At 37.3% G+C, this 23362-nt stretch overlaps 1 protein-coding gene across 1 annotated transcript; it reads left to right on the top strand.

The window, feature by feature from the left end:
- Nucleotides 1-3281: 3281 nt before the first annotated feature.
- Nucleotides 3282-22880, top strand: LOC149968953 (lipase member J-like). Its single transcript, XM_090169624.1, has 9 exons — nt 3282-3491; nt 3609-3789; nt 4266-4380; nt 4462-4618; nt 5707-5799; nt 7000-7158; nt 12174-12245; nt 21344-21412; nt 22626-22880. The coding sequence occupies exons 1-9, from the start codon at nt 3282-3284 to the stop codon at nt 22872-22874; spliced, it is 1305 nt and encodes a 434-aa protein (XP_090025750.1). The 3' UTR covers nt 22875-22880.
- Nucleotides 22881-23362: the final 482 nt, after the last annotated feature.

The following is a 23362-nucleotide window of genomic DNA, read 5'->3' as shown; positions in this document are numbered from 1 at the left end:
CATTGATTTATTATCGGGCGAGCGCTGCATTACCACTGTCCAAAAATAAACCAAGTTCACGGTGATATTCATGAGATAAATGTTTATTTATTTTCATTGCGTCGGAATAATACATTTATGGAAGATTCTTTTTTCAACCAAGGAATACTTCTGCGCATGATACCAATTTCGAAAATAACCAATTTGGAAAATTAACAATTTAGTAAATAAACAATTAAGAAATTTAGTTATTTAGTAAATAAACAATTAAGAAAATTAGTTATTTATAAAATTACCAATTTAGAAATTTTTTAATTACCAATTTAGAAATTTAAAAATTTAGAAAATAAACAATTAAGAAAATTAGTTATTTAGAAAATTACCAATTAAGAAAATTAACAATTTAGAATATAACCAATTTAGAAAATTACCAATTTAGAAAATATTTAATTACCAATTTAGAAAATATTTAATTATTAATTTAGAAAATATTTAATTATCAATTTAGAAAATATTTAATTACCAATTTAGAAAATATTTAATTACCAATTTAGAAAATATTTAATTACCAATTTAGAAAATAACCAATTTAGAAATTTTTTAAATACCAATTAAGAAAATTACCAATTTAGAAATTTAAAAAATGTAGAAAATAAACAATTAAGAAAATTAGTTATTTAGAAAATTACCAATTAAGAAAATTAACAATTTAGAATATAACCAATTTAGAAAATATTTAATTACCAATTTAGAAAATATTTAATTATCAATTTAGAAAATATTTAATTACCAATTTAGAAAATATTTAATTACCAATTTAGAGAATTACCAATTTAGAAAATATTTAATTACCAATTTAGAAAATAACCAATTTAGAAATTTTTTAAATACCAATTAAGAAAATTACCAATTTAGAAATTTAAAAAATGTAGAAAATAAACAATGAAGAAAATTAGTTATTTAGAAAATTATTAATTTAGAAAATTACCAATTTACAAAATTAACAATTTAGAATATAAGCAATTTAGAAAATTACCAATATAGAAAATAACCAATTTAGAAAATTACCAATTTCGAAAATTACCAATTTAGAAAATTACCAATTAAGAAAATAACCACTTAAGAAAATTAATTGACACCAAATCAATGTCTTATTTTTCGTGAATCAGCTAACCACGCAACTGTTTTGTTTTTGGGAATAGCGTATTTAGTCTCTCAATGTACAAGACCTTTTCACATCTGGCGGTTGATGGACTTTTCCATAAAGTACGAAATCTGTGCATTTCAACATATGCCTACTTCGATGAAACGTAAAAACAGGTCACATGTACATTGATTTATTATCGGGCGAGCGCTGCATTACCACTGTCCAAAAATAAACCAAGTTCACGGTGATATTCATGAGATAAATGTTTATTTATTTTCATTGCGTCGGAATAATACATTTATGGAAGATTCTTTTTTCAACCAAGGAATACTTCTGCGCATGATACCAATTTCGAAAATAACCAATTTGGAAAATTAACAATTTAGTAAATAAACAATTAAGAAATTTAGTTATTTAGTAAATAAACAATTAAGAAAATTAGTTATTTATAAAATTACCAATTTAGAAATTTTTTAATTACCAATTTAGAAATTTAAAAATTTAGAAAATAAACAATTAAGAAAATTAGTTATTTAGAAAATTACCAATTAAGAAAATTAACAATTTAGAATATAACCAATTTAGAAAATTACCAATTTAGAAAATATTTAATTACCAATTTAGAAAATATTTAATTATTAATTTAGAAAATATTTAATTATCAATTTAGAAAATATTTAATTACCAATTTAGAAAATATTTAATTACCAATTTAGAAAATATTTAATTACCAATTTAGAAAATAACCAATTTAGAAATTTTTTAAATACCAATTAAGAAAATTACCAATTTAGAAATTTAAAAAATGTAGAAAATAAACAATTAAGAAAATTAGTTATTTAGAAAATTACCAATTAAGAAAATTAACAATTTAGAATATAACCAATTTAGAAAATATTTAATTACCAATTTAGAAAATATTTAATTATCAATTTAGAAAATATTTAATTACCAATTTAGAAAATATTTAATTACCAATTTAGAGAATTACCAATTTAGAAAATATTTAATTACCAATTTAGAAAATAACCAATTTAGAAATTTTTTAAATACCAATTAAGAAAATTACCAATTTAGAAATTTAAAAAATGTAGAAAATAAACAATGAAGAAAATTAGTTATTTAGAAAATTATTAATTTAGAAAATTACCAATTTACAAAATTAACAATTTAGAATATAAGCAATTTAGAAAATTACCAATATAGAAAATAACCAATTTAGAAAATTACCAATTAAGAAAATTACCACTTTAGAAAATTAATTGACACCAAATCAATGTCTTATTTTTCGTGAATCAGCTAACCACGCAACTGTTTTGTTTTTGGGAATTACCAATTTAACAAATTACCAATTTAGAAAATTACCAATTTAGAAAATTGACAATTTAGAAAATTACCAATTTAGAAAATTACCAACTCAGAAAATTACCAATTTAGAAAATAACCAATTAAGAAAATTACCAATTTAGATAATTACCAATTTAGAAAATTGCCAATTTAGAAAATTACCAATTTCGAAAATTACCAATTTTGAAAATCACCAATTTAGAAAATTACCAATTTAGAAAAATTCCAAATTAGAAAATTACCAATTTAGAAAAATTCCAAATTAGAAAATTATCAATTTAGAAAAATTCCAAATTAGAAAAATTCCAAATTAGAAAATTACCAATTAAGAAAATAAAATAAATTAATAAAAAACGGAAAAGAATACTAAGCCTTCGCCAAGTTTTAAATCGGTTTCTTAAGCCGGAAATTAAAAAGAAAAACCATTCAAAAGCTAACAAATTTACCAATGTTGACCTCAAAACTCATTTAGAAATATTGGTAGTTGGGACATTAGTGAATTTTCAAAGATGATCAATTTTAATTATCATGGTAAGGCATTTGCGTTTCCAGAATTTCAGGCACTGTAGAAACTTCTAATCTAATTCTGACATGTGGCATGTATTTACGATTCATCGAAGTAGGCTGAGTTTGAAATGCACAGGTTTCGTAATTTATGGTATACGTTCATCAACTGACAGTTGTGAAAAAGTCTTCTACATTGAACGCTTAAAAACGCTATTCCCAAAAACAAAAATATTGTGCGTTTAGCTGATTCACGGCAATTTAGTCATTGATTTAATGTGAAGTGTGTCCTAGTTTTTCCGAAATGGCTAATACAAAAGTGTCCAATGGTTGCCTGCTGTCACTTTTCCTTCTTCAACTAGAGATATTTGGTCCAATCTCGAGTATCGTTGATACTGTTCCGAATATTTTAAAATTTGTTGTTGGCTCAACCGACTCCGTTCTAAAGAATGTGTTAACCCTCGATCCCAATTTGAAGACCAATTTTTTCGACCCAGATTTGACCAAGAACACGGTGAGTTGAATCGTACCTGTAACTGCGAATTAAAACTATCCCTTATCTTGGACAAATAGGCGAGCATTTCACGGCTAAGATTTTCCTTATAATACATTGAACGCTTTTCTACGCTAGAGTCAACTGATTACGGATCTCGGCTACCCCGTGGAAGAGCATAAAGTGACCACGCGCGACGGCTACATTCTGGGTCTGTTTCGAATCCCGAAACGAAATAAACCAGCGGTGCTCCTGCTCCCCGGATTGTTCCTGTCCTCTTCGAACTTCGTGTTGAACTCCTTCGCCTTCCAGAATTTAGGTATCTTTATACTGACTGTAATAAAGTAATAGGGCTACCGATTGGTTTCCGAAGGCATCCATCCATCCCTGTTCTCTGAGTGCGCGACTTTCTAAGCGCTTTAAAGTCTCCAAAGTAAAAATGAAAACAGTTGTTAAAATCAATCAACTTAAAAATCACTCCTTCAATAATTGATTTGGATATAATTTTAATTAATGTAAAACGACTTTATGCATATTATCTGTAAACTTGAATACATTCTTTAAATTGGAACAGTTTAATGCATTGCTATTGTAAAATTGGTTGCAAGGTCTAACACTCGGAACTCTGCTAACTCTTATATTGCCGTTGATAATATATCACCTTTTCTACGTGAATGCAGCCAATACAGTGCATTGGGGTCCGCGTTATTTATAGGGCCCCACTGTTATTGGCTTAATAATAGAAGGGGAATATTCCCAATATATCTAGCAATACCATTATTTTAATTTTCGCAGCTCTTTTTCTATCAGATGAAGGCTACGATGTCTTTTTGGGCAATTTCAGAGGGACAATTTACTCTCTCGGGCACGTCTCGCTAAAAACAAATGACCCAAAATTTTGGGAATTCAGGTATTCCTCAAAACGGTTTTTAATAGACGTAGTAACTTAATTATTAGCTCATTCCCAATTTTAATTATATAAATCAATAAGCTGGGACGAAATGGGTCTGATGGATTTACCCGCCATGATCGATTTTGTCTTGTCCACTACTGGTCAACAGCAATTGTATTACGTCGGTCATTCCATGGGAACAACCAACTTATTTGCCCTTCTGTCGACAACTACACCGATCAATTACAATGACAAAGTAAGTTGTCTATGAAACCTAATTATACAGGGAGTTTCAGAATGTTATGCATAAATTTTTAAGAGTTGCAGGGGGTGAGTTGAGAAGTATGCCTGTTTCTTCCTATTTTTCTACGATGAGTCAAAAGATAGCCAGAGAGCTTCAAATGGTGGCCTAATATCCCGTGGAGGTAGGCAATAAGCTGAATTAATGGCTTGAAAAGTCACTTAATGATTTAGGCCTAAGCTGGTGCCTAGCTGATTATTATTATTAAGCGCAAAACCAAGCATCAGGGAAATGCGAACATTAAGGTTTGGGTTCGTGTGAAAGTTAAAAAAGGATTTTGTAAACAAATCGAGGTAACCAGCGTAAAAAAGTAAACTTAAACAGTATGTAAAGTCCCTGATGCTTGGTTTTGCGCTTGTTGCAGCCTACTTCCAGGGTCTAGTAGGCCACATTTTGAAGCTCTCTGGCGCTCTTTTAACTCATCGTAGGAGAATGAAAAAAAAACCCCTACAACTACTTAAAGTTTTTGCATAACCTTTTGACACATCCTGTATATCTTGATTATAGTATAATATAATATAATATAATATTTTATATTATTTGATTAAATTAAATTCATATTTATCGATAATTATATATTCCGTATTTTAAATTAGGTCCTAATTCAAGGATTGCTTTACCTTTTTGGCGCATTGAGATTTGCTTTAATACGTTATAGCTAATTTTATTTTGAATGTTAAGTTCTCATAAGTATTTTCAGTACTAGATAAAAGTGTAATTTATCTAAGAAAATTCGTGCTATTCGTATTATTTTTAATTAATTAAAACCAATATTATTTAATTAAAATAACGATTTATTTAAAATGAAACTCCGCAGTGATCTCGTGAAACGTGCACAAGCATGTCCTGAATATGACGTTGTCTTAGAGTTATGACAACATCACCATTGTAAAGCGAATAGAACGTTGACATTCAAGCTTCTACAACGCTTTGCTGAACGTCTCTGTTCTATGAGTTCACATTTTAGTTCATTTCTTTATTAAGCGCTCTCCAGTTTGTGTCAGAAATGACATTTGCGACGTGCTAATTATTTGACGTTTTAGATCAAAATTGCAGCGTGTATGTCTCCAATTGCTAAATTAACACACGCCACAGCTCCGATCGTTCAACTTTACCAATTTGCGGACCTCATTACGGTAACTATCTCAGTAGGGGCGTGCAAGATATAACTAATCGAATATGGAATAGACCTTGAAATTGTTCGCGAATAGTCGAATATCCAAATCCGAATGATGAAAATATTTGGTGTTTCAAAGTTTTTTGTTGTTGAGTTTCAAGACCACCAGAAATATGGCAATGGATAATATCAGGAGACATGACTAGGAGTTGACAGCGGTTGCCGCGGTGAATGGGCCCCGTCGTCTTGAACACAAATCCCGTTTTTCTCAAGAATTCCCGCTTTCTACCCACCCCTCGAATTTTCTGGCGTTTTCTTTTTTTCTCGGCCGTCGCGTGAGATACTATACTATCAACATTGAGCCCTCTGGGAGAAAAAAAACTGTTCTCGCGGGCTCACGCTGAGGCGGCTCTACAACGAAGGATCCTATATGTTAGAAGAATATGTAGCCCTCAAGGACAAATTTTGGCGGTGCTTCCCCCATGTTTTGTCCTTGACGGAATCTAAAGACGGATTATCTATCGCGCATGACCCACCGACGGCGCTGCCATTTTTCGTCCCTCGCCTCATATCCTTCTAACATATAGGATCCTTGCTACAACCCAGTCAGAACCGTTTTTTTCTTCAGCGGTAGTTCCCACAATCCTCGAGACGGGAGATACCACGGTTTGGGGGGTAAAAGTTAGAGAAGGGAAAGACACGTTTTTCGTTAACAGCGCGCGTTGGGAAAAGCGCCCGGTTGTCAATTTCTAGTCATGTCTCCTGAAAATATCGCATAATTCTGCACAGTCAGGCCTCTTATGGGCTAGATTATTGGGCCTTGATAATCAACTTATTTATATTCAAAATATTATTTTGAATTTGATCATTTAACTGGCCCTAATTTTACCTTAGAAATATTTGACGAAACTATTCGACATTTTAAATAAGCGATTTTGTTGCGAGGGGCAGCTCACTCTTATGATAATTAGAACACCCTCGTATGATTAAATAGTGATTAGATTAGATTAAAATTAAATCTGTAGCTGAACAAAGATTAAAAATGTCTTAATTATAATTAAATTTTTAATCACCCTGTAACAAACTGATCTGCTCCTCTTTTGGTACGACTATTTGATATTCAATTCGATCTACAAAAAATGGTATTTTCACACCTCTATACCTCAGACATAATTACAGTTTTAATAAATTAATGGTAAAAAACACAAATATCGGACAGGTTCTGACCGTCTTAACTGGAACCAAAGGCTATTTTCCGGCCACCAATGATTTGATTAATTTACTTACCGACGTAGTATGCGGTAATGGGGCGACTGATGTACTTTGCCTAATCGTCGCCGGAATCCTTTATGGATTTGAATCCGAACATTTGAATCGGGTAAGAACAGTAAATATTCTTACTAGAGGAAATAAATAGATGCTCCTGCCATTTCGCGCCCATTTGAGAAAATATATATGCACTCCTCTCTTTTCGCGCCGATTTGAGAAACGAGATATGCGCTCCTCTCTTTTCGTGCCATTTGAGAAAATATATATGCACTCCTCTCTTTTCGCGCCGATTTGAGAAACGAGATATGCGCTCCTCTCTTTTCGTGCCATTTGAGAAAATATATATGCACTCCTCTCTTTTCGCGCCGATTTGAGAAACGAGATATGCGCTCCTCTCTTTTCGTGCCATTTGAGAAAATATATATGCACTCCTCTCTTTTCGCGCCGATTTGAGAAACGAGATATGCGCTCCTCTCTTTTCGCGCCCATTTGAGAAAATATATATGCACTCCTCTCTTTTCGCGCCGATTTGAGAAACGAGATATGCGCTCCTCTCTTTTCGTGCCATTTGAGAAAATATATATGCACTCCTCTCTTTTCGCGCCGATTTGAGAAACGAGATATGCGCTCCTCTCTTTTCGTGCCATTTGAGAAAATATATATGCACTCCTCTCTTTTCGCGCCGATTTGAGAAACGAGATATGCGCTCCTCTCTTTTCGTGCCATTTGAGAAAATATATATGCACTCCTCTCTTTTCGCGCCGATTTGAGAAACGAGATATGCGCTCCTCTCTTTTCGTGCCATTTGAGAAAATATATATGCACTCCTCTCTTTTCGCGCCGATTTGAGAAACGAGATATGCGCTCCTCTCTTTTCGTGCCATTTGAGAAAATATATATGCACTCCTCTCTTTTCGCGCCGATTTGAGAAACGAGATATGCGCTCCTCTCTTTTCGTGCCATTTGAGAAAATATATATGCACTCCTCTCTTTTCGCGCCGATTTGAGAAACGAGATATGCGCTCCTCTCTTTTCGTGCCATTTGAGAAAATATATATGCACTCCTCTCTTTTCGCGCCGATTTGAGAAACGAGATATGCGCTCCTCTCTTTTCGTGCCATTTGAGAAAATATATATGCACTCCTCTCTTTTCGCGCCGATTTGAGAAACGAGATATGCGCTCCTCTCTTTTCGTGCCATTTGAGAAAATATATATGCACTCCTCTCTTTTCGCGCCGATTTGAGAAACGAGATATGCGCTCCTCTCTTTTCGCGCCCATTTGAGAAAATATATATGCACTCCTCTCTTTTCGCGCCGATTTGAGAAAAGAGATATGCGCTCCTCTCTTTTCGTGCCATTTGAGAAAATATATATGCACTCCTCTCTTTTCGCGCCGATTTGAGAAACGAGATATGCGCTCCTCTCTTTTCGCGCCGATTTGAGAAACGAGATATGCGCTCCTCTCTTTTCGCGCCGATTTGAGAAACGAGATATGCGCTCCTCTCTTTTCGTGCCATTTGAGAAAATATATATGCACTCCTCTCTTTTCGCGCCGATTTGAGAAACGAGATATGCGCTCCTCTCTTTTCGTGCCATTTGAGAAAATATATATGCACTCCTCTCTTTTCGCGCCGATTTGAGAAACGAGATATGCGCTCCTCTCTTTTCGCGCCCATTTGAGAAAATATATATGCACTCCTCTCTTTTCGCGCCGATTTGAGAAACGAGATATGCGCTCCTCTCTTTTCGTGCCATTTGAGAAAATATATATGCACTCCTCTCTTTTCGCGCCGATTTGAGAAACGAGATATGCGCTCCTCTCTTTTCGTGCCATTTGAGAAAATATATATGCACTCCTCTCTTTTCGCGCCGATTTGAGAAACGAGATATGCGCTCCTCTCTTTTCGCGCCGATTTGAGAAACGAGATATGCGCTCCTCTCTTTTCGTGCCATTTGAGAAAATATATATGCACTCCTCTCTTTTCGCGCCGATTTGAGAAAATATATATGCACTCCTCTCTTTTCGCGCCGATTTGAGAAACGAGATATGCGCTCCTCTCTTTTCGCGCCCATTTGAGAAAATATATATGCACTCCTCTCTTTTCGCGCCGATTTGAGAAACGAGATATGCGCTCCTCTCTTTTCGTGCCATTTGAGAAAATATATATGCACTCCTCTCTTTTCGCGCCGATTTGAGAAACGAGATATGCGCTCCTCTCTTTTCGCGCCCATTTGAGAAAATATATATGCACTCCTCTCTTTTCGCGCCGATTTGAGAAACGAGATATGCGCTCCTCTCTTTTCGTGCCATTTGAGAAAATATATATGCACTCCTCTCTTTTCGCGCCGATTTGAGAAACGAGATATGCGCTCCTCTCTTTTCGCGCCCATTTGAGAAAATATATATGCACTCCTCTCTTTTCGCGCCGATTTGAGAAACGAGATATGCGCTCCTCTCTTTTCGTGCCATTTGAGAAAATATATATGCACTCCTCTCTTTTCGCGCCGATTTGAGAAACGAGATATGCGCTCCTCTCTTTTCGTGCCATTTGAGAAAATATATATGCACTCCTCTCTTTTCGCGCCGATTTGAGAAACGAGATATGCGCTCCTCTCTTTTCGCGCCCATTTGAGAAAATATATATGCACTCCTCTCTTTTCGCGCCGATTTGAGAAACGAGATATGCGCTCCTCTCTTTTCGTGCCATTTGAGAAAATATATATGCACTCCTCTCTTTTCGCGCCGATTTGAGAAACGAGATATGCGCTCCTCTCTTTTCGCGCCCATTTGAGAAAATATATATGCACTCCTCTCTTTTCGCGCCGATTTGAGAAACGAGATATGCGCTCCTCTCTTTTCGTGCCATTTGAGAAAATATATATGCACTCCTCTCTTTTCGCGCCGATTTGAGAAACGAGATATGCGCTCCTCTCTTTTCGCGCCGATTTGAGAAACGAGATATGCGCTCCTCTCTTTTCGCGCCGATTTGAGAAAATATATATGCACTCCTCTCTTTTCGCGCCGATTTGAGAAACGAGATATGCGCTCCTCTCTTTTCGCGCCCATTTGAGAAAATATATATGCACTCCTCTCTTTTCGCGCCCATTTGAGAAAATATATATGCACTCCTCTCTTTTCGCGCCGATTTGAGAAACGAGATATGCGCTCCTCTCTTTTCGTGCCATTTGAGAAAATATATATGCACTCCTCTCTTTTCGCGCCGATTTGAGAAACGAGATATGCGCTCCTCTCTTTTCGTGCCATTTGAGAAAATATATATGCACTCCTCTCTTTTCGCGCCGATTTGAGAAACGAGATATGCGCTCCTCTCTTTTCGCGCCCATTTGAGAAAATATATATGCACTCCTCTCTTTTCGCGCCGATTTGAGAAACGAGATATGCGCTCCTCTCTTTTCGTGCCATTTGAGAAAATATATATGCACTCCTCTCTTTTCGCGCCGATTTGAGAAACGAGATATGCGCTCCTCTCTTTTCGTGCCATTTGAGAAAATATATATGCACTCCTCTCTTTTCGCGCCGATTTGAGAAACGAGATATGCGCTCCTCTCTTTTCGTGCCATTTGAGAAAATATATATGCACTCCTCTCTTTTCGCGCCGATTTGAGAAACGAGATATGCGCTCCTCTCTTTTCGCGCCCATTTGAGAAAATATATATGCACTCCTCTCTTTTCGCGCCGATTTGAGAAACGAGATATGCGCTCCTCTCTTTTCGTGCCATTTGAGAAAATATATATGCACTCCTCTCTTTTCGCGCCGATTTGAGAAACGAGATATGCGCTCCTCTCTTTTCGCGCCCATTTGAGAAAATATATATGCACTCCTCTCTTTTCGCGCCGATTTGAGAAACGAGATATGCGCTCCTCTCTTTTCGTGCCATTTGAGAAAATATATATGCACTCCTCTCTTTTCGCGCCGATTTGAGAAACGAGATATGCGCTCCTCTCTTTTCGCGCCGATTTGAGAAACGAGATATGCGCTCCTCTCTTTTCGCGCCGATTTGAGAAAATATATATGCACTCCTCTCTTTTCGCGCCGATTTGAGAAACGAGATATGCGCTCCTCTCTTTTCGCGCCCATTTGAGAAAATATATATGCACTCCTCTCTTTTCGCGCCCATTTGAGAAAATATATATGCACTCCTCTCTTTTCGCGCCGATTTGAGAAACGAGATATGCGCTCCTCTCTTTTCGCGCCCATTTGAGAAAATATATATGCACTCCTCTCTTTTCGCGCCGATTTGAGAAACGAGATATGCGCTCCTCTCTTTTCGTGCCATTTGAGAAAATATATATGCACTCCTCTCTTTTCGCGCCGATTTGAGAAACGAAATATGCGCCCGTCTCTTTCGCGCCATTTGAGAAACGAGATATGCGATATGCGCTTCTCTCTTTTCGCGTCATTTGAGAAACGAGATATGCTCTCCTCTCTTTTCGCGCCCATTTGAGAAAATATATATGCACTCCTCTCTTTTCGCGCCCATTTGAGAAGCAAAATATGCGCTCTTCTCTTTTCGCGCTATTTGAGAAACGAAATATGCGCTCCTCTCTTTTTGAGCCATTTGAGGAACGAAATATGCACCCGTCTCTTTCGCGCCATTTGAGAAATGAGATATGCGTTCGTCTCATTCCATGCCTATTTGAAAAACTAAATATGCGCTCCTCTCTTTTCGCTCCCATTTGATAAACGAATCCAGCACTCCTCTCATTTCGCAGCCACGTGAGAAAAAAAAATCGGTGCTAATTTCCTTTTGTACCTATTAAAGAAAAGAAGTCAGAGCTCCTCTCTATTCGGTTCATTTTAGAAACTAAATCGGCCCTTTCGTTTGGCATTTACGTTTATTTAAGAAACAAAGTCAGCGCTTCTGTCTCTTCGCGCGCATTTAAGAAACGAAATTGGCTCTCTTAACTGTTCGCGTTCATTTGATAAACTAAATTGGCACTCCTCCATTTTCGCGGCTATTTGTTTAACGAATTAACTTTTTTCGCTTTCCCTTGAGAAAAGAAATTGGCGCTCCTCTCATTTGGTGCTCCTTTGAGAAACGAAAAAGGAAAGACAAGTTTTATTGCAGACCCACATTTTACTAAAGCTTGATTGTTTCAGACAAGGCTTCCTGTATACGCGAGTCGTGTAGACGAGGGCACATCGTCTTACAGCGTCGTCCATTATGGCCAGGTATTTGTCATTTTACGAATTACAAGTTCTTCATCTATGTGTACCAAGTAGGCAAGTAAACCTTAGAAGTTAACTTCCCTTCAGGCTTATCACCAAAGTGAACATTTCTGCTGCTCCTTTGAATACGCCAATCCAAACGTTTCGTTGCTAACTTGTCTGATAGAGATAAGGGCGTATACCGAATATATTTTTAATGGGTGGCGCAATTGAGGTTCGAGATTTAGAGCCCGTGCATGTTCTACTAAAGAATAACAATAAAATTTATTTCGCAAATACTAACTTGGCGGCAACTACTTAGGTATGCCCGATACACAAAAAATTAAAAGAATTAAATAAACAAAAATAATTAAATGAGTAAAATCCAAAAACCAATTTCAGTAAATTAATTTAAGAATTAGAATTTAGTTTATTAGAAAACAAAAACTCTAAAACCAAAGAGCGAAGTTGTGGAATTAAGTACTGTGTGGCAAATGTTTCCAGGCGCATAGGTCATGCATCTATTTAATTTCACATAGAATCGAACTGCTGGGAGCTTAAGGTCATATGATCACCTAGAATAACTGGCCAACGACAGAGGTGAGCGATATAGGGTGGTAATTAGAAAGATCCTTACGCTTATCCGACCGTTTAAAGACTACAACGACATTAGTGACCTTCCAACCCGATGGAAGAGATGACTTCTAAAGGCGTTTATTATTAAGCCGGCTGCACCCATGAGACGCAAAGCGAGCAACGCGACGCAAAATTTCAAAAATTCCTAATTTCACATACGCTTTGTTGCTCGTGAACGAACTTGCTTTTTGAAACAATTCATGGGTGCGTGCCCAAAATTCACTGGCGAACTATGCATCCGGCTTTATACATTGGGTCAGAAATTTATATACCGGTGCTCCGAGCGAATCAAAAGTCTACTACAACGGTGGTCTCATCTTTATGCCCTTCGCCAGCGTCCACAAGCCCGGACAGGTGACAAATCCAGCATGGGTAGTAGGTAGAGAGCCACACCCTTCAGAAATGGGGCGACCAGTTCCCACTTCGCGCACAGCTGTGAGATAGAGAGTGGATGCTATAGCAACTCCAGCCGACACCCTACCTACGTAGGTAGAGAGCCACACCCTTCAGAAATGGGGCGACCAGTTCCCACTTCGCGCACAGTTGTGAGATAGAGAGTGGATGCTATAGCAACTCCAGCCGACACCCTACCTACGTAGGTAAAGAGCCACACCCTTCAGAAATGGGGCGACCAGTTCCCACTTCGCGCACAGCTGTGAGATGGAGAGTGGATGCTATAGCAACTCCAGCCGACACCCTACCTACGTAGGTAGAGAGCCACACCCTTCAGAAATGGGGCGACCAGTTCCCACTTCGCGCACAGCTGTGAGATAGAGAGTGGATGCTATAGCAACTCCAGCCGACACCCTACCTACGTAGGTAGAGAGCCACACCCTTCAGAAATGGGGCGACCAGTTCCCACTTCGCGCACAGCTGTGAGATGGAGAGTGGATGCTATAGCAACTCCAGCCGACACCCTACCTACGTAGGTAGAGAGCCACACCCTTCAGAAATGGGGCGACCAGTTCCCACTTCGCGCACAGCTGTGAGATAGAGAGTGGATGCTATAGCAACTCCAGCCGACACCCTACCTACGTAGGTAGAGAGCCACACCCTTCAGAAATGGGGTGACCAGTTCCCACTTCGCGCACAGTTGTGAGATAGAGAGTGGATGCTATAGCAACTCCAGCCGACACCCTACCTACGTAGGTAGAGAGCCACACCCTTCAGAAATGGGGCGACCAGTTCCCACTTCGCGCACAGCTGTGAGATGGAGAGTGGATGCTATAGCAACTCCAGCCGACACCCTACCTACGTAGGTAGAGAGCCACACCCTTCAGAAATGGGGCGACCAGTTCCCACTTCGCGCACAGCTGTGAGATAGAGAGTGGATGCTATAGCAACTCCAGCCGACACCCTACCTACGTAGGTAGATAGCCACACCCTTCAGAAATGGGGCGACCAGTTCCCACTTCGCGCACAGCTGTGAGATGGAGAGTGGATGCTATAGCAACTCCAGCCGACACCCTACCTACGTAGGTAGAGAGCCACACCCTTCAGAAATGGGGCGACCAGTTCCCACTTCGCGCACAGCTGTGAGATGGAGAGTGGATGCTATAGCAACTCCAGCCGACACCCTACCTACGTAGGTAGAGAGCCACACCCTTCAGAAATGGGGCGACCAGTTCCCACTTCGCGCACAGCTGTGAGATAGAGAGTGGATGCTATAGCAACTCCAGCCGACACCCTACCTACGTAGGTAGATAGCCACACCCTTCAGAAATGGGGCGACCAGTTCCCACTTCGCGCACAGCTGTGAGATGGAGAGTGGATGCTATAGCAACTCCAGCCGACACCCTACCTACGTAGGTAGAGAGCCACACCCTTCAGAAATGGGGCGACCAGTTCCCACTTCGCGCACAGCTGTGAGATAGAGAGTGGATGCTATAGCAACTCCAGCCGACACCCTACCTACGTAGGTAGAGAGCCACACCCTTCAGAAATGGGGCGACCAGTTCCCACTTCGCGCACAGCTGTGAGATAGAGAGTGGATGCTATAGCAACTCCAGCCGACACCCTACCTACGTAGGTAGAGAGCCACACCCTTCAGAAATGGGGCGACCAGTTCCCACTTCGCGCACAGCTGTGAGATGGAGAGTGGATGCTATAGCAACTCCAGCCGACACCCTACCTACGTAGGTAGAGAGCCACACCCTTCAGAAATGGGGCGACCAGTTCCCACTTCGCGCACAGCTGTGAGATAGAGAGTGGATGCTATAGCAACTCCAGCCGAGACCCTACCTACGTAGTTAGAGAGCCACACCCTTCAGAAATGGGGCGACCAGTTCCCACTTCGCGCACAGGTGTGAGATAGAGAGTGGATGCTATAGCAACTCCAGCCGACACCCTACCTACGTAGGTAGAGAGCCACACCCTTCAGAAATGGGGCAACCAGTTCCCACTTCGCGCACAGCTGTGAGATAGAGAGTGGATGCTATAGCAACTCCAGCCGACACCCTACCTACGTAGGTAGAGAGCCACACCCTTCAGAAATGGGGCGACCAGTTCCCACTTCGCGCACAGCTGTGAGATAGAGAGTGGATGCTATAGCAACTCCAGCCGACACCCTACCTACGTAGGTAGAGAGCCACACCCTTCAGAAAAAGCTCCTAAAGGAGAACGATGGGCACCCAGCAGTCCACATAACCCGGCACAGCTGGCACCGGATATCCTGGTGTGCTCCAAAAGGCCCGGAAACAGGACCAATGCGTCTTATATGGAGACCAACCGCCCCACAGCAGGCTACCCAATCCGCCTCCGGCTTTATACAATACGGTCCATAGGCAGATACGTTCTTCAAAGGTTTCAAAGTTAATGCTACGTCTGACAAGTCCCCAAAAGCAAAAGAGAAACGTTTCTGAGATGGTCCAAGGGAAGGTAGAAGAACTCACCAAAGGCCGTTGCTATGGCCAAAGCAAACTCCCCATTGTGGACTTTAAATGATGACGGAGATGGAAGCAGGGATTTTGAGTGGACCAAACTCCTAAACTGTTTCAGATACCTGACTTCTTGTTACTTAAAGTTTGGTTAAAATCTCGAAACTTTTTGCAATCTAAATCCTTCAGTGATTTCCGCAGCTATTAAAAGAGTGAAATTTTCTCATGGCGGCCTTATACTAGATCAATCGTAATCCAGGGCGAGCGCTTTTTACAACAAATGCCTATAGCTGGAATATTATCCTTAACACATGCCCAAAGTATATCCAGTCAAAGTTCCCAAGTCACACCAATATCACACGAATCAAAAACACAACGTCGTAGACAGTTTCAGTTAAATCACCTTCTAAGGCATCTTTGTTGTTAAATATAGTACGATGAATACCCTGAACTATAATCACTCCCGGATGACCTGTACACTGAGTTCGCGTACTTAGTACTGTTAAAGGTACGGATTTGAAAAAGTTAACGAACTCTTATTAGCACAGTCAGAGGTACGACAGTGCACACCGAGTTCGCCGAGTGACCAACCCCTCGCTATAAACGCCGTGGCAAATTGTGGTTACCTGCTACGGAAGCTGATCACAACCAGTTAAGTGGTCTTCAGTCTGAATTTCCGTGAGGAAGCGCTGGCCATTTATAATTTAACCCATGTCAAGAAATGTATTCCTGCTAGTCGGATAAGCCAAAGATTACTCAAGCATGATGCAAAACACAGTATCGCGATACCAGGACACAGGTTTGAACGGTCAATATTTAAGTTGAAGTCTCCCTTAATGATAACACATCTCGCGTAAGAATCCCAGAAGGTCACTCAGTTAAAAAAATCGCCTCTATGGCAACACCATCCTCAACCGGAAAGGGCTCTACGGAGTAGCGTGAAGGACACCTCCTCCACGTGTAATATGATCTTTACGAAAGGTAACGTCGTCTTGAGGGAATTATTTCCGAGTCCAGTACAGAGATGTCCAGTCACGTTGAAGTCTCCATTAATGAAAAAATCGCCTCTATGGCAACACCATCCTCAACCGGAAAGGACTGGACGGAGTAGCATGAAGGACATCTCCTCCACGAAAGGTAACGTCGTCTTGAGGGAATTATTTCCGAGTCCAGTACAGAGATGTCCAGTCACGTTGAAGTCTCCATTAATGAAAAAATCGCCTCTATGGCAACACCATCCTCAACCGGAAAGGACTGGACGGAGTAGCATGAAGGACATCTCCTCCACGAAAGGTAACGTCGTCGTGAGGGAATATTTCCGAGTCCAGTACAGAGATGTCCCGTGAGTTAAAAAATTGTGTATTTTGTTACGCAAGCTGCGAACGTTTGAGATTAATTTTGGAACTATACGCGGGCTTGTAATCGATGGTGATTGTCGCCAACTGTGAAAAATGAACCATTGACTCGTACGAAAATCACATGGTCAAATTTTGGACATTGGATCAAGATTCGATCCAATCATATCCATAATGGATCAAATATTTTTGGGTCAAATAATATGGATTAAGATTCGATTCAGTCATATCCAGAATGGATCAAATATTTTTGGATCAAATAATCTGGATCAAGATTCGATTAAATCATATACAGAAATGATCAAAGAATTTTAAATCAAAATATTTTGAATCTAATAATTTTGAAATAAATAATTTTGAAACAAATATTTTTGAAACAAATAATTTTGAAACAAATAATTTTGAAACAAATAATTTTGAAACAAATAATTTTGAAACAAATAATTTTGAAACAAATAATTTTGAAACAAATAATTTTGAAACAAATAATTTTGAAACAAATAATTTTGAAACAAATAATTTTGAAACAAATAATTTTGAAACAAATAATTTTGAAACAAATAATTTTGAAACAAATAATTTTGAAACAAATAATTTTGAAACAAATAATTTTGAAACAAATAATTTTGAAACAAAATAAATTAACATCAAATAATTTCGCATCAAATAATCTTAATCAAAATTGTATCAATTTATATCCAGAAAGGATCAAATAATTTTTGTTCAAATAATCTTGATCAACATTGGATTCAGTCATATAATTTTGGATCAAATAATCTTGTTATATCCAGAAAGGATCAAAAAGTTTTCGATCTAAAAAATCCCGATCAAGATTGCATAAAACGTACACATCAAAGAAAATATATACCAATTTTCTTATATAATTTTTATTATAAATATACTCTTATTATTTATTATTAGAAATTATTATAATAAATAATGTTTTTTGAATTATTATTATTAATTATTATTACTGATTAAGAGTTTACGAACTTTCTAAACAAAGTAATTTATTTAAATTAAATCTTAAAAAACACAAAACAATTTATGATTTTTGAATTCAACCTGACGTTGCTCAATATTAAATTTATTAATAAAATAAAGCAATTAAAATCCTAGGCTTTAATAAACGTGCTATTGTTCTTCTTAACTTTTTATTAGAGTTTTAATGTTTTGTCCTTATAGCATCAAAATCTAATCAAAACTTTACCGAGATTTTAACCTACTCCAATTCGCATTAAAACCCTAAAACAATTTCTTAAAATAAATTCAAAAGTAAACTTAAAATTCGCAATGATTAAAATTATTGCTAATGGCTAAAAGAAACCACGAAATCCTCCCACTAAATTTCTTTTTTATTCGTTGTAACTTTTTTTGTTAATTCTTGGAGCTCTTGAAAAACCAAAACTAATTTACAATTCCCAAAATTTGGGACTCAAGATTTTATGGAATTAAGAATATTGCTTTACTGTGGCTTCTTTCATATAATTTCATGAAAATTGGATCAAAATTTGATCCCAATTTTATCAAATTAGTGGAATTTCAATTGTAAATCTTACACTTAATCTTAATTATTTAGATTCTAATTAACTTCACTAGAATCTTTTTATTATTGTTATGATGATTTATAATAAAAAGTACTGCTACTTCATGGAATTTAAAGAATGATTTTATTAAAAGAAAATGATTGGGAGCTTTCGGACCGTAGTCCTTCGTCAGCCGCTACAATATTCTGGTTAATGTGATTATATGATTATAACATTACCCCTGGTGTTCAATTGTTTCACAATATTATTTTTTTTAATTTAAAAACTAAATTAAATTCCGATGTGAGCCTAAAAAATAGAACTAAATTGAGTAAAGAAACCATTGTGAAATTAGCAGAAATTTGTCTAAGAGAAACGTATAATTTTTATGCTCAACAAAAAGGATTAGCAATGGGAAACCCGCTTTCAGCCCCAATAGCCAATCTAGTTATGGAATTCATAGAGTATAGTATCTTAATGAAAAACAACATCAAAGAACAAACAAAATTTTGGAGAAGATTCATGGACGATGTCTTTTTAATTAAAAATAAATCACTAGGGGTAAACGACCTTTTAAAAACAGTTAATAATATTAATAAAAATATACAATTCACCTTTGAAGGGGAAAAGGATGCGTGTTTACCATTTTTGGATATTCTAGTACAACATAAAAACCAAATTATAACCTGTTTAATGTACCAAAAACCTACTCACGCTAGACATTTTTTACATTTTCAATCTTCCCATCGAAAGAATATAAAAATAGGAATAATAAAAACATTTAAAAATAGAATCGAGAATCTATCAGATGACCCAATTGGCGATAAAAATATTTAAAAAGAGCAATTTATAAACAGTGACTATCCTAAAGAATTAGTAAACGATCACAATGTAAAACATAATATAAAAAAAGATAAACCAGAACATGTCATTTCTCTACCTTACGTCAGTGGCATAACTGAAAAAACTCAAAGGCAATTAAAAAAAATAAATGTTAATTTAGTCAGTAAAACCGTAAATACTTTAAAAACAGAGTTAATAAAAAATAAATCGAAAACTGATGAAATGAAAAAAAAAAACGGGAACTGTATATGAAATCAAATGTAATTGTGGAGAAATATACGTAGGACAAACTAAAAGACAATTACTAAAACGAAAACAAGAACATAAGAATTGTGTAAGAAAACTAGATGAAAAAAACGGTTTAGGTATGCACATTAAAAAAGAAAATAAGCACGATATTGATTGGGACTCGACAAAAGTATTATGTCAAGAAGGACTTTGGTATAGGAGATGTTTTAAAGAAGCTGTTTTTTAAGAGATAGGGGAAATTTAAACCTAGATGAAGGGTCAATAAATATAAAAGGTTGGGGTGGTTTTAAATTAAAAAAAAAATAATAATAATAATATTGTGAAACAATTGAACACCAGGGGTAATGTTGTAATCGTATAATCACATTAATCAGAATATTGTAGCGGCTGACGAAGGACTACGGTACGAAAGCTCCCAATCATTTTATTTTAATAAAATCATTCTTTAAATTCCATGAAGTAGCAGTACTTTTTATTATAAATCATCATAACAATTGTAAATAGAACCATGGAACCAAATTTTAAAATTCAAGATCTTTTTATTAGCTTGTTTCTGTAAACCATTTGCGTTACAAAGCTTAACGTGCGAATCAACAAAAGATTCTTCGAAACTTAAAAATGAGAAAACAAAGATATCGCTTTGCTTTCTTTAATATGTAGGAGACTTAATTTTGTATACGTAAAACCAAGAAACACATTCAAAACTCAAAAACCTTTTAATTCATTACTCACTTATACTAATATTCAGGTCTTGGGGTGACGTCGGGTTCCGATTAATCTGAGGGAACTGCCTCCAACTAGGCTCCAAATTCAACTAACTAACGGGATGGACCTACTGGCATATTTATACCAGAAGCCAACGCGCTCGTAGCGCCACTAGTGGTAGTAATTAAAAATGGCCCTTACAAATATAATACTATATTGTCAGGATAGATAAAGTAAAATACACTTATTGGGCTCCCGAGTACGCACTTATATTACGTACACCAAGCATTCAAAGACAATATTAACATAAAACAAAATAATACAAAACAAGATTACCAACACAAGACAGAGATATAGATAAAAAATAAACAGAGGGGCAAGGGGTTGATGAGACGGGAAATAATACGGATAATAAGAAAACTAAGCGGAAACAGTATAAAAATTATATACAGACAGGAACAGGTGATTTGGGGAAGCTAAAGAGATTAAGCGGTAAATAGTACAACACACTATACAATAATATAAAACTAATTCAGATATTTACAAGAGGGAAATGGGGAATGATTAGAAGGTCCAGCCCCGAACCTTGTCCAAACGTGATTTAAAAGAACCAACCGAATTTAGTTTAATTTATCCACCCTTCTACTTTATCAATGCCTCGGATTTACACCTGCACGGTTGTAGTTTTTTAATAGCTCAACCTCTTGCGCATTTATATTTTGACAATGTATTACACGCTATTCCTAGTTGTTATCAAACCGAAATTTATCCCTTATGCTACACTATTTCAGATCTTACCTAAATTTAATACTGTATTCAAATGGCAAATTCACTGTATCAGAATTGGATCCAAACTTGCCCAAACGATTAATTGAGCCCCGTTTGATATTGTATATTATTTATTTTTAATATCTAACGTTTTGGCTTTTTAGATTATTTCCGCAGATAGGTTTCAAAGGTACGATTTTGGCAGAGAGGACAACTTAGTGAAATACGGAACGGTAAATAAATAACATTATCAAAGAGCCGACTAAACGTAGCAACGCTTCCGAGTTTAGCTTGAGTGAAGATAAAGGTTTGGGTGACGTTCAGTTAAGTTAAGTCTAATTTAGGTTTAATACATCAATTGTCTTCTGCTGGAAAAATATATTTTGGATTGTTAGAGGCAGTGGCGTAACTATACCATCTGAGGCCCGTGGCAAATTCTTTGGACGGGGCCCTCCCAGTAAAAATCGTCACATTGTAATTTAATTTTAAAATTAAAAGTTAGGCTTTTTCTGAACTCGCGGCCACTTGGGCCGGGGCCCTCTCGGGTCGGGGGCCCGTGGCATTTTGCCAGCCCTGCCAACCTATAGTTACGCCACTGGTTAGAGGTGATTTTAGAGCGAAGAAAATTGGGAACCGCTGCTACGTTTGGTCACACCATGAAATTGTGTAACACAGTGAAACTGTATCATTACCCTATGGGCCCTTTTCTAAAAGCGATGGGTGGAGTTATGTGTCATTTAAATGCTAGTTAGCTGACGGGAATAGACGACTGTTCCTAGCGGCTCTCGGTAACGGCTCACTGAGAAAACAGAGAACGGCAGTTTTAGGCCTTGTCTCGAGTTAAGTGACCAGATAGCCGAATTAATGATCAACTACACGAAATTCATGTACACAGTTTTACATTATCCAACAACTTCAGCGATGAAACCAATCGGAGTTTCTTTAATTAATTGTCTAAATGGTTTTTTGGTTGAGTCTATGTCAGCCATTTTTGCCTGTGGCAGCGGCTACGGCTGGGACAAGCACGTATTCTTTTAAAAGTCAATTCGAAATAAAACTTTTAGACTTCTTATGGAATTACCGATGTTAAATAAATTGTTGCTCACGCGAAAGTCGGTAAAATACCCGAAACCATTGAAATAGCGATTTCCTTTTGACTGCTCGAAATTCAATCCGAATTCGTCTCCCAAATCAGCAAACTCACACCGAAATGAGAACGGGATGATCTCTAACGCGTGAGAGTAGTATAAGGAACTCGAGAGATTGGTCAAAGCAGACCAAATCATGCAAATGGAACACGAAATATGGATAGAAGAGATCTTGAGTGCTCGAGAGTAGTAAGTAAAACGCGCAAAAATTGATCGACGCACGTTAGATCACGAAAATGGAGCACGAAATGTTGATTAGTTATTTGAAATTTTTCTTTTAACGTCGTCTATTTTACAGTCTGAACCTCCGGAGTACGAGATTGGGAAAATAACGGCGCCTTTGGCCTTCTACAGCAGTAAGAGTGACGCCTTGGCGACTCAACGAGATATTGACTTTTTGCGTCAACAGCTGAGACCGGGAGTTCTGGTGCGGGATTTCATCGTTGAAGCCGAAGATTATTCACATACCGATTTCATACTGGCTGTAGATGCTTACAAATACGTGTACAAATACATTGTCCAACTATTCAACGAAAATACATCATAAATTTTAGAGGAGCATAAATAGCAACGCCAATGTCTCTACTACTAATCCGTTTGGCCATGCCTTTATTAATATATATCGTTGTAAATTTCAATTATTTCAGATCAATGCTAATAAATTGTGGTAAATGTGTCCAAATTAAAATCTTCAAATAAATTGCCGTCAAAATTAAAAGTACTATAAAGTACTAGCACTCCTTTGTTTGGTCCCTAGCCGCTATTTTGGGTGCGTTTGTTTGTCTATGGATAGAATATGGGTCAAGTCTTGTGACGTCACCCGGATATTTCTCTATACAGAGTGTTAACTAAAAACGATACAAGGCCAATAACTCTAAATGTATTTAAGCTAAAAATTTGAATCTTTTAGGACGCATAGAACGTGCAGGAGATCACTTGACAATTTTATATCTCTAATGGTTCTCGAAATGCATTTTAAATGACCTTGAAGACATGGTTCAAGGTCAAGGAAATTTCCGTTTTCAAGTGACCTCC

Source organism: Leiobunum rupestre, chromosome 1 (assembly GCF_980474605.1).
Source record: "Leiobunum rupestre chromosome 1, qqLeiRupe1.1.hap1, whole genome shotgun sequence".
NCBI classification, from domain to species: Eukaryota; Metazoa; Arthropoda; class Arachnida; order Opiliones; family Sclerosomatidae; genus Leiobunum; species Leiobunum rupestre.
The sequence above is the reverse complement of the archived record's forward strand: the minus strand, read 5'-3'. Positions and strand labels throughout refer to the sequence as shown.